Source organism: Erinaceus europaeus, chromosome 16 (assembly GCF_950295315.1).
Source record: "Erinaceus europaeus chromosome 16, mEriEur2.1, whole genome shotgun sequence".
Lineage (NCBI taxonomy): Eukaryota > Metazoa > Chordata > Mammalia > Eulipotyphla > Erinaceidae > Erinaceus > Erinaceus europaeus.
The window spans coordinates 21,266,864-21,278,924 of record NC_080177.1 but is presented as its reverse complement, the minus strand read 5'-3'; the positions used below and the strand labels follow the sequence as shown (position 1 = coordinate 21,278,924).

General features: G+C 40.2%; 1 protein-coding gene across 2 annotated transcripts in view; it reads left to right on the top strand.

The window, feature by feature from the left end:
• SCAPER (S-phase cyclin A associated protein in the ER) overlaps window positions 1–12,061 on the top strand; it is a 326,131-nt gene that overhangs the window by 252,069 nt on the left and 62,001 nt on the right. For both annotated transcript variants that reach the window (XM_060174708.1, XM_007525770.2), the window contains one exon: window positions 10,129–10,361. In XM_060174708.1, the coding sequence (XP_060030691.1) occupies window positions 10,129–10,361 (233 nt within the window). The remainder of the gene's footprint in view (window positions 1–10,128; window positions 10,362–12,061) is intronic.

Genomic DNA, 12,061 nt, shown 5'->3' with positions numbered 1-12,061 from the left:
ACCTCCTACCTAGCCTGTGTTCTAGGTAATAGAACCAGGAATGAAGCAGTGGATCAAATTCCTGCACAAAGTGTATATTCTAGTTGGAGAGGCAGTAAATAGGAAGAAGAAATAGCTTCATAAGAGCCAAACAGAGACAGAGTATAGTATATGAATTCAGAGAGGTAACTGGGGCAGGAGACAGACCAGGAAGGGCCTTGTCAACCACTATGAGGTTTGGAGCTTTTGCTTTACAGGAGATGAGAAACCAGGGAGCAGTTCTGAACAGAAGAAAGGTGTGATTTAACATTTAAAAAAGGCATATATAAAGCTTGCTGAGACTCTATTATTTAGAATTTGGGATCTATAAATAAATAAGGCACAGATATATCAGAAATGGCACTTGAATACAAGGGCTCTTCAGTATTGCCCTAATAGTAATTATATAATTATTAAAAGATAATATTGAAATACTACTAGACATTGCTATGTAATTCTTTTCATACTCAAGATAAGAAAAATCATCAAGGTAAAAATCTTTTACGGGGCCTGTGTTTTATGAATAATATAACACAAATACAGATTTTTATCAGAGGCCAGTGGCACAGACTGTTGTGTATCTCATGGCAGTTTGACTAAAGGAAAGAAAGTGGTCCCAGCAATATAGTATTGAGTCTGCTGCTGGAGTGTGTCCACTTTTTTTTTTTTATTTCTTTCCTTTTTTTCTTCTAAACTCTGACACTGTCTTGACAGGAATTTTCTAAACAACTCCCTATTGGTTCTCAGTGAACTTAATTCATATTCTCACCATTGAAAATACACTGTGTGACTTAATACATAAACTCAACTTCAGAATGCTAAAAATTCGTTGGATAGAATTACCATTGATTGCCAAGTTAATTTTCCTCTCTCACAGAGTCATGTTACAGCAGGAGGGAGTTTTTACTACCAATAATAGCATCTTCTGGCCTTGCCAGAAAGAATGTAGGAAGTTTTCTAAATCACTTTGATGATGGGAGGTAATATGTATTAAAAAAAAATGTGTGTGGTTGTTGTGTTTTAGAAGTGATAATGACTTAACAATTTAATTTTGTTAAAACACTTTGCCTCAGGGTTTGGCTTAGTAAATATTGGGTTTCTCCATGGAGTGAGTTTTGAGATACTGCTCAGTATTTATGCCAATCCTGATGGCTTCTTTATTCCCAACAAAGTCTCGTTCTCCTTTGGATCATGGTTTTCTGATAAATAAAATAAATAAATATATTGAGTTTTAGGCTCTTTGTAGATCTGAAATTATATAGAATGCCTATAAATTTTAAGACAGCTGCTACTGTAAAAGTAAGATCATGACTGCTAGAGTACAGACTAAAGAAATATACCAAAGGAAGTACCTTTCATCCATTGAAGGGAAATTGTGGTTTTAGATTTCTGCCCCAGGAGTGACAGATTCAAAAGGGCCAAAAGCTACAGAGCTCTTTTTTTTTTTTCTTCCCCCCTCCAGGCTGGGCCTGGCACATCCCAGCAGGAGGTAGTTATAAGCACTGCTGTATGCTAGGAAAGTAACCTTTCCCTGCCCTCCACAGACCACCCACCCCAGGATGGAATGTGTTTCAGACTCCTCAGGTGAGCCAGGTGTGCAGTGAGATCAGGCAGTGGGCAGAGGGGGAGGGTGGTGAGGTGTTTTGCTTGCACACCTTTGCTACAAGACAGCCCCTGGACTTACAGTGTCCCCTTGGCCCAGCAGCTGGACTGGAAGGAAGTGCAGGCTCAGGTGTTGGTCTATAAACATAGCTCAGAACTCTAGAAGTGCACTGCATTTACTAAGTGTCTCCAAGGAACAGCCTGCTGAGGAGATATTTTATCTCTAGCAAGTAACTGTGATAGCCAACTTGACAAAAGACAGCAGTAGAGTGTACTACTCGGAAAAGAATATCCTTTACATTATAGATACCTTCCCCCTTAAAGGGTTTTATTTAATTCAGATTTTGTTTTCAAAGACGAGAAAACCTTTTTTTGTTTCACTGAAGATAACCCCCTCATTAACCTCAATTCAGGCAATTTTGAAACTCTTTCCCAAGATTAAAGTTTGCTTTTCTGTTAAAACAGTGCAATAAGGCTGGGGAGACAGAGCACAGTGGCTATGCAAAAGACTTTAGTGCCTGAGGCTCTGATGTCCAGGGTTCAATCCCCAGTACTACCATAAGCCAAAGCTTGAGCAGTGCTCTGATTTAAAATAAATAAATAAATAAATAAATAAATAAATAAATAAATAAATAACTTGTTCAAAAGGATCTAAAACCAGCAAAAGAAAAATCTGCATGGAAGGATAAGGAGAGTTTCTGTGACTATTTGAATAAAACTACGCCCTGACTTGACAAACAGGAAACAGAGAGACTTCACTAAAAGTTACAGGCAAAAAACTATCCTCAGCAGTGGAGAGACCAACACAAAATGAAGAGATCCCAGAGGGGAGAACAAAATCCAGTGGGAAAATAGGATGAGGTGATTGAATTGAATGTGAAATTGGAAATCATGGACAGAAAAAGGCTGTTCAGTACAGTGAGGGCCTTGAGAAGCCCCACAGTTCACCACAGCAAGTTTAAAAGGGAAGCTCACCTCTCGTAGACCACAGGGCTTCTCCACAAGACTGTTAGAGAAGTTTTCAATTGGTGCTTACTTTATGAGACAGTGCCAGGTGGTGTTTCTAAAATTAAGCAGAAATACCTACTGAGATATAAAAATCGAAAGTTGAGAGCTATGGACAGAGAATATAGGACTGATGTATGTGGTTCCTATGCTGTTGACACTGAGTTTATTTTCAAGGGGAGTGGGGGAAGTCTATGTAGAAGTGACATTTGGCCATCAAACACATTTCCAGTTTCTAAATAATGAGTTTAATATGTTTCACCCAGAACTATCCCAGCAGCCCTTACATATAATATTTTCTTGCCCTTTGGCCAAGAATAAAGCTCTATGGAACCATCTTTTTTTCTTTTAATAATGTCAGAAAAACAATGTTTGACCAGTGATCAACCTTCACCTCTTTACATCAGTGACAGTTTCTCCTGAGTCCTCCTTAAAAGAGATGCTCAGTAGGAGGTAGGTGGTCAGTATGGGGTAAGAGAAAGCAAATGGACTTTAGAGTGTAGTAAATTCACACTCAAGTCCTAGCTCTTCCAATTAACTAGCTGTGCAACTTGAACACATTGTTGAATACCTATGAACTTTGATTTATTAAACTGTAAAAATTAAGTATGATTATATAAGGAAATATCTGGCATGGGGGGGGGGACCTAGTAAGCCATAACTTAACCTATAGAGGTTGTCATTTTGAATATATACAAGTAGAATGACTATTTTAAAAAATGTTTATTTGGGCAGAGAAAAAATTGAGAGGTAAAGGGAGATAGACATCTGCAGCACTGCTTTATTGCTTGTGAAGCTTCTCCTGTGTAACTACTGATGGTGTTGTTGTTAGATAGGACAGAGGGAAATGGAGAGGAGGGGAAGACAGAGGTGGGAGAGAAAGATAGACACCTGCAGACCTGCTTCACCACCTGTGAAGCGACTCCCCTGCAGTTGGGGAGCCAGGAGTTCAAGATCCTTACGCAGGTCCTTATGCTTCCGCCCGACTCCCGGGAAAAACATTTTTACATGTGTGAAAGATTGCTGAGTACGTATACATGCAGGTCATGTTTTATTTAAAATATTGAACAATGAAAGTCAGCAGAAGATTTTTGACAAGAAAGTATGAAAAATCTATGATGGAGGAGCCCTAACATTACCCTAACATTACAAAAACATCTCTCTCCTGTTCTTTCTGTAATGTGTAAAAGGAGATACTTGTCTTTGTGGAATTTGTTGGATTAATTTAAAAATGTAGCCTACTAAAAGTTACACTCTGCCTGGTGCTCTCGCAAATATAATTAAATAGATAAAGCCCTAATTTCTCAGAGACAAAAAGTAGAAAGGGAAAAAAAAAAGAGAGCAGGTGTTTTTAATCTGGATAGTAGGTGAGTGAAAGACAGTGGTCTACAAATTAAAACCTAAAGTAGCAGGAAGAAGAATTCCAAGAGAAAAGAGGAAATCTTACTTTAACCAGAGAGAACCATAGTAAATTAATGAGGCATAATGTGTCACTTGCAGTGGCGGGATGCAGAAAAAGGAGGTTTGGAGCAGAAAGGGAACTCAATCCTTTATTTGTGCTGGCACCTCAGAGTTGGGTGAGAGAACAGCAGTTTGGGCCATGTGGAGGTAGCAAAAATGGCTGCCTCACGCAGCAACCTTCCCTGTGTCTAATCACCGAAGTAAAAGGCAGGCAAGAGAGAGAGGTGCGGAAGAAGAAGGGCTTTTATGGGAATAGCTCTCGTGAGAATAGGAAGGGGGAGGAGTAACCATAGCACTCCAGGGTAGGATAATAACTCTCGTGAGAATGGCAAGGGGGAGGAGTAACCATAGCACTCCAACTATCGCGGGGAATTGACAATGCCCTGAGGGCACAACATGGCGGAACAGGCTCTCCGAGAATGTCCCAACTCTCATGAGAACTAGCAATAGCCTGAGGGGGCAACATGACAGATGTGACTGCATCTGCACAATTTTCCAGCATCTCTCCCTTTCCTTATATCTAATGGCCACAGTATAGGAAATTTAGAGTGGAGCAGGCTTAAATGTTTTTAAGGAATGCCATGCTCAGGTGGGAAGATGTAGGATGTTTTTGTGGGGGAGGGAAGACTTACATGGCTGCCAACCTTGTGAGATTTACGTGTCCCCCCTGTGCTCAACCCCTCTGTAGAGAGAGATTACCTTAAGTAGTTAGTTACTTTTAGCAAATTAATTTTACCTTGTCTGGTAATAATGTAGCTTCAAGGTTACGCTTTTAACCGTTAAGTTAGTGTTTACCAAACTCGAAACATACCTATAAACATTGTTATAACACACAGGAGGAGAAAAACTTTTGTTATAAAAACATATCATTTTAAAAACAAATTTAGATCCGTCTTTACTCACACAGTTTAAGACTAAGCACTTTACATATATACCAAGACTTATATATAAAAAAATTAAAGGAGAGAAAAAAAAAATTTTTTTTTGGAATGTTTCTGGACGTCTCCAGAAACCTTGGCTGCGTCCAGCATTTTTATATAAAGTCAATTAAGTTTTAGAGTACTATGAGCAGATGGGTCATACAAAAATTTTTGGTCATTCAACACACTCACTCACAAAACACAACTGGCCAGTCATAACATAAGACATCCAGAGAAGGGGTAGGAGAGAGGGCTCTGTGAGCCAGATTTTGCAGATTCCGCCATGTCATATTATGGATCCTGGGATACATCCTGCATCTAGTCCTCTTGTAGTATTTCTTGTTCTTCAGGGATAGCAGTGCCATCATGCGGGTATTGTCGGACATGGCGGGCAGGAACCCAGACATGTTTGGAGTAATTCTGTGGGAAAACACTTGCGAAACCCCTCCCCATGGTCAATAGGGGGTCAGGCCCTTTCCAAATTTTATCAAGTGGGTCTTTCCATTTGACCTTAATAGCTGGGAGGGTTGATGGTGTTTGCCAGTGAAGAATAATAGGAGGTAGGTCCAAGTTATTGTAAATATTAAATAGATTTAATGTAGTTAAGGCTTTTGCTAGCTGGATATTGAGGGGGTACATTGCGCCTTTATTTAATTGAGCCTTAAGGGTTTGATGGGCCCTCTCAACAATGCCTTGTTCCTGTGGATTATAGGGAATGCCTGTGGTATGAGTAATGTTCCAGAGGGAACAAAAATCTTTAAATTGTTTGCTGGTAAACATAGTTCCATTGTCGATTTTCAGTTGAAGAGGTAAGTCCATTACAGCAAAACAGGAGAGCATATGGCTTATAAGCTTTTTAGAGCTTTCTCCCGTCTGAGCTGTTGCCCACATAAATTTAGAAAAGGTATCAATTGAGACAAACACATATTTTTGTTTGCCCAAGGTATGTGGGTGACATCAATTTGCCAAAGAGCATTGGCTTTTAAGCCTTGAGGGTTAACCCCAAGAGTTTGAATAGCAGGTGTTTTTATGAGACTTGCACAGGAAGAACATGTAGCAAGGATATGTTTCAACTGTGGTAAAGGAACATCAGGAAATCGAGCTCGAAGGCCTTTAAGATTAACATGGGTTAGGGAATGAAAGTCAGCAGGATCAGAGACAGAGACTAGGAGAGCTCCTGTGGAGGCAAGGCGGTAGCTGCAGCATTCCCTTCGGACAGGGAACCAGGAAGAGGGCTGTGGGAACGAAGGTGTTGAATATACAGTGGTTGGGTTCGAGAACAGAGCATAGAGGTGATTTGAATCAAGAGAGGGGAAAGTGGGTTGTCATCAATTCTCACATAAGAACGAGCAAGCCATGGAAGTAAGTTAACAGTATACATACACACTGTCAGAAAAAAGGTTGAAGGATTCTGGTACAACTTTTAATGCAAGGAAAACAGCATAAAGTTCTTTGTACTGAGGGGAATTCTCAGGAAGCTCAGTAAAGAGAGGTTTAGGGGATTGCTTGTCTGGGTAATATATAAGGGCAGCAGCTCCCTTTTTTCCCATTAGTGAAGACTGTAGGAGCAGAAGGGATGGGACCTCGAGAGAAAAGTTTAGGTACTAGTAGAGGCAAAAGAGGTAAAGAAGCTATCAATTTATTAGAAGGAAAATGGTTATCTATTTGTCCTGGAAACCCCACGAAGCTTATGGCAAAGCGGGAATGATGGCATATGAGCCACTCTGTATCTGTGAGAGAAAAGGGAAGAATAATTAAATCCAGTTCTTTCCCTAAGACCTGCACAGACCTATTTCTTCCTTGGCGAACCATGAATGCTAAACATCTATCTCAGTGAGGAGTCTTGGAGCTCTGCCTACTGACGTGTGATGCCACTCAAGAACCCCATGGTTCTGCCACAGTGCCTCCACTACTGTGGGGGTGGAGTTAAAGATTAGAAGGTTTACCGGAGAGGAGGGGGAGAATCGAACAAGGTGCATGTCCTGGAGGGCCTGGTTAACCCTTTCCAGTGCCAAGGAGGCCTCGGGAGTTAACATACATTTTGAGGAGGGCTGTTTGTTTCCTTTTAACAGGTCAAACAGTGGTTGGAGGCAGCTAGTAGGCAGATAAAGATACTGCCTAAGCCAATTTAAATTTCCAAGAAAACTTTGTAAAGAAGCAAGAGTAAGGTTAGAAGGAAAAGTAACACTAGCATTCTTTCCAAGAACTTCATAAGATGACATTTATTGCCTCCATTGTGGTTGGGTTGGTCTAGGACTAGTTCTTGGCCAATAAAAATGTGAGCAAAAATCGTATTCCATGTAGATAAGACATTTAACAGGGACACAAGACTGCAAAAGTTTTTCTTTTTTCCCCTCTCTGCTCCTGTGACCTGCAGTGCTCCATGCTGTGCAACACACTAACTACTGTTTAAAAGCATTGAAGTTTTAGTCGCTTGCTCATACTAGCCATATTTCAAGTGCTTGGTAGCCACAGATTTTACCATTTTAGTCACCTAGTAAAGTTCTCTTGGGCAGTGTTGCTCCGACTGGTGTTTACTTTGTCAAATATAGTTCAGAGTAAGTATAGAGATGCAGAGCAGAGCTTCAGCCAGCCTTCGATACTGCTTATCATTTGAGTGAAAAATAAAACTTTATTGTGTGAATCCATTGAATTATTTGAGGAATATATTTCACTGCAGAATAAACTGACTTAATTAGAAATCTTAAGTTTGAGGCCAGGGAGACACCATAGTGGTTATGCAAATAGACTCTTGCTATTTTGCTTGAGGCTGTAGTGTTCCATATTCAGCCGCCAGCACCACCATAAACCAGAGTTGAGCAGTACATAAAAATAAAGGGGAAAATGTGAAAGAAGGAAAATGAGGGAGGGAGGGAGAGAGTGAGAGCTTGTGTGACTTTTTTTTTTATAGCTATACAAAGTTTCAAAGGTATATTTCATCAACTAAGAACAAAAAGATTCTGCTATAACAACATTTGTCTTAAGGTCATTAGGGCCCTTGGTAATTTATGGGGTCAAGAGTCTTAAATAAGACCATTCTTACCTGGAAGAGAGTCTGTTTCACCATGTGTGTGACCCAGGTTCAATCCCGACACCAGTTACTCTGAGGGAAGCTTTCATCCTGTGGAGTCTTAATCTCCATCTGTCTACCTGGAAAAGGACAGCCAACCAAAAAATAAAATATGCCATTTGCAGAAAAGTCTTTGACACAGAGTCTGAATAAAAGAGAATGGAGAGAATTTGTGTTTTTATGCATAGACATCTTCCTTGTAAATCTGAGTGATAATTTAGTTTGTTGTCTTTCCAAAGAACTGGTGCTGATAAAAAAGTGAAAGTGGGGTAGAGTCTGGTTGCTAGTAATGTAAGTATATCTGTGAAGTACTTGAACAAATGTTTTCCCATTTGTCATCATGTCAGTCATCATGGCGGATAGATAGGGAAACCAGAGCTCCAAGATGTAAAATTATTGTTCAGAGTCACATGATCTGCAAAAGAGAAACTGTCACCTGTGAACACAACGCCTTATGATTCTAAATCCAGGCTGTGTTCCTTCCTTCCCCCATTCACCTTCTTGTCTTTGCCTCTTTCTTCATGAGACATCCCTTCCACTCCTTAAGAAGAGTGGACCTTTACATCCACAGGCTCTCAGGCCAAGAGCAGAGCTTCTGGTCAGGTAACTCCTTACCTAACCATTGTACTTCCAGCCATTCTTCTCTGTGAGAGCTGATGCTTGTTTACACAGGGGGCACTTACTCCTAAAAGCAGGAGTCATAGTAAAAGTAGTGGTTGTGACAGCAGACAACACTTTCATCAGTGTGCCAGACATTGTTTTATAACTTGCACAGGCTGATTTTGTAGGTTCTATAACTTTTTCATTGCACAGCTAAATAAACTCAAATACAGAGGATTAAGGGATTTAACCAGATAGTTGCAGAGCCAGAGTCCATCCCCAGGTTCTAGCCCCAATTTCCAGCTTTTAACACCATATGAATTTTATAGAGAGAGTTGAATATGACCATTACTTACTAGAGAAATTATTTTGCTAAATTGTGACAAGAAATGCAAATGAGATATTTATTTTTATATATTTATTATTGAATAGGCAGAGAAATTGAGAGGGGATGGAGAGATAGGGGAAGAGACAGACATCTGTAGCACTGATTCACCACTCATGAAGTTTCCCCCTGCAGGTGGGGACCAAGGGCTTGAACCTGGGTCCTTGTGCACTGTAATGTGAGTGATACAGCAGGTGCACCACCACCTGGGCCCTCAAATAAGATATTTAAAAAACACATTTTTTAAAGATCTTATTTATTTGTTTGTTTTTTTACGTGAAAGATCTTATTTATTTGTTTGTTTGTTTATGCGAAACATAGGAGGAGAAAGAAAGAGCCAGACATCACTCTGGTACATGTGCTGCCGGGGATTGAACTCAGGACCTCATGCTTCAGAGTCCGATGCTGTATCCACTGTACCACCTCCCGGACCACATAAAAGATACATTTTAGCAAGAAATAGTGTTGTGTATTTATCAATTGACTCATTTTCTACATTTATGTAAATCCTTTTTTTTGTTTTGTTATCACCAGAGCTTCACCACTCAGGGCTGACTTTTTGACTTTTTCAGAGAGAAAGAGGTAGAGACACCACAGCACTGAAATGTCCCCCAGTGTCACAGTGGCTGAGCAGGTGAGCTATCTCACCACCTCACCCCATTTTAATACAATTTACTGAAGAACTAATGGTGACTAAGCAATTAGTATACATCTAGCCATGTATGTATTGTCTCATTTAAGGTCCGCATGAACCGTATGATATAAGCGCTATCATTTGTCCCTGTTTTGGAAATGAGGGAAGTGAAGCTTGGAAGTAGTAACCTACTTGAGGCCACCCAGATGATGAGGACAAAGTTGAAGTTTGAACTTAAGTCATTTGACTGAGAACGGCATTTGAACCACTTGGAAAACTGTCTTTAGATTTCCAAGTTATTTATAATTCAAGAAAAAAAAATTCTGCATCATCTCTGTCCACTTTTGGTGGTTTTACTGAAATACAATTACTGCATTGTTTTGTTTTGTTTCGTTTCGTTTGGTTTTTTTTTTTTTTTTTTTTTGCCATCTAGGTTTATGTTCCAGACGAAAATAATGCTATTTTGGGAAGAAACACAAATAAGCAAGTTTTTGAAGGCTTGACAACTGGACTTCTCAAAGTTAGTGCTGTGGTTTTGGGCTGCCTGATTGCCAACCGACCAGATGGAGGCAGCCGGCCAGATACACCAAAAATATCAACACAGGAAATGAAAAACAAACCCTCCCAAGGTGATGCTTTTAACAGTCGCATTCAGGACCTCATCAGGTAAAACTGCAAGGTTTTTTAAAATTTTCTTTTTTGTTTAAAAAAAATTGTGTTAACATTGGAGGAAGCTTCAGTGCTAACTCACTTCCTCCCCCCCTCCCCCCTTCAAGCTTTCTCTTCCCATCTGACATGGTCTCTCTGAAATGGTGAAGCTCCAGGAATTACAAACAACTGTGTATCAAAATGATGATAGAAAAGAGCCTAGGTTGCCCGGGCCAGGCAGTGGCGCACCCAGTTAAGCACATGTAGTACTACCTAAAAGGATACAAACATGGACCTGCGTTTGAGTTCCCGCTCTCCTGCAGGGGGAACGTTTCACAAGCGGTGAAGAGGGTATGCTGTGTCTGTCTTTTTCTTTATCTCCCCATCCTCTCTTAACTTCTCTCTGTCCTATCTAATAAAAAAATAAAAATAAAAAAGGAAAAAGTGGCTGCCAGAGCAGTGGATTCATAGTACCAGCACTGAGCCCCAGTGACTGGAGCCAAAAAGAAAAGGACTGAGGTTGAGGTGAGAGTGTTTTGCAGAAACCTATCATAGGAGATGAGAAATTTTACCCGCGTGTCAACTACAGTATTGTAATTGACTACTCTCCAATAAAATCATAACCTAAGAAAAAGGAAATTCAAAGAAATTTGGGAGTGGGGGTCGATAGCATAATGGTTAGGCAAAGAGACTGTCATGCCTGAGGCTCCAAAGGCCTAGGTTCAATCCCACACATCACCATAAACTAAGCTGTGTTCTGGTAAAATAATAATAATAATAAATTAATAATGATAATTTAAATCTCAAGGTCCATGTGATGATGATGATGATGATGATGATGATGATGATGATTTTCACACCACCATCCACAAATTCCTAGCATGGAATATACCACATCTTATAGAGAAGAAAGATGAGATGAACAATGAAAAAGCAGTATAATTAGAGCTTGCCTGTTATTCTTGATTTTTTTTTTTTTTACATTAGACTACATAGTGACCAAGCATTTGTAATAGTCTTGCTACCAACTCGGAAATTTTCTGAGAATTCCTGTGTGCCAGGTCATCTCTAGTTACAATTGTTTGCTTATAAAAGTTGGTTCAATGGTAATAGCAGCTGCAATTCATGGAGCACCTGTTATGTGTAAGATATTTTAGTGGTGTCATGCAGCCTTCTGTGTACAGGGCTCCTGAACAGACTTGTAGGTATAGAACTTCCTCAGAGAAGTCAAGTGCTTTGCCCAGGGCTACACAGGAAAGAAAGAGTAGGCAGGAGAGTTGAGAGTGGAGTGCAGATGTATCTGACCTCCCAGCACCTGTTTGCTTTCCACTACACAAATGTGGCAGTTTCTTGACACCTGTTCAGGGTCAGCTTTGCTGCTTTCTGAGGTCACCTTTTCTCCAGGGATATTTACTCCTACCTTGACATCTGAACTCCTTTTCCCTCATGAATCTTGAATCAGATAGGACATTTAATTACCTGACCATGGGCCATCTGGTGTTAATTAGCTACCTGCCCCACCTCTCAGCAACTCCTCTGTGATCTACACCAACCTCTGGCTTCCAAAATCCATGCAGTATGTTCCTCTCTGAAGCTTACAGTAGGTTAATAAGAGAAATGTGCTGCTTTCACACTTCATAAATTCCCTTTGGTTTCTTGTAGTGCTTCTTCAGGAGCAGTTGTTTCATTCAGTATCTTCCTTACCCTTGATTGCTTTG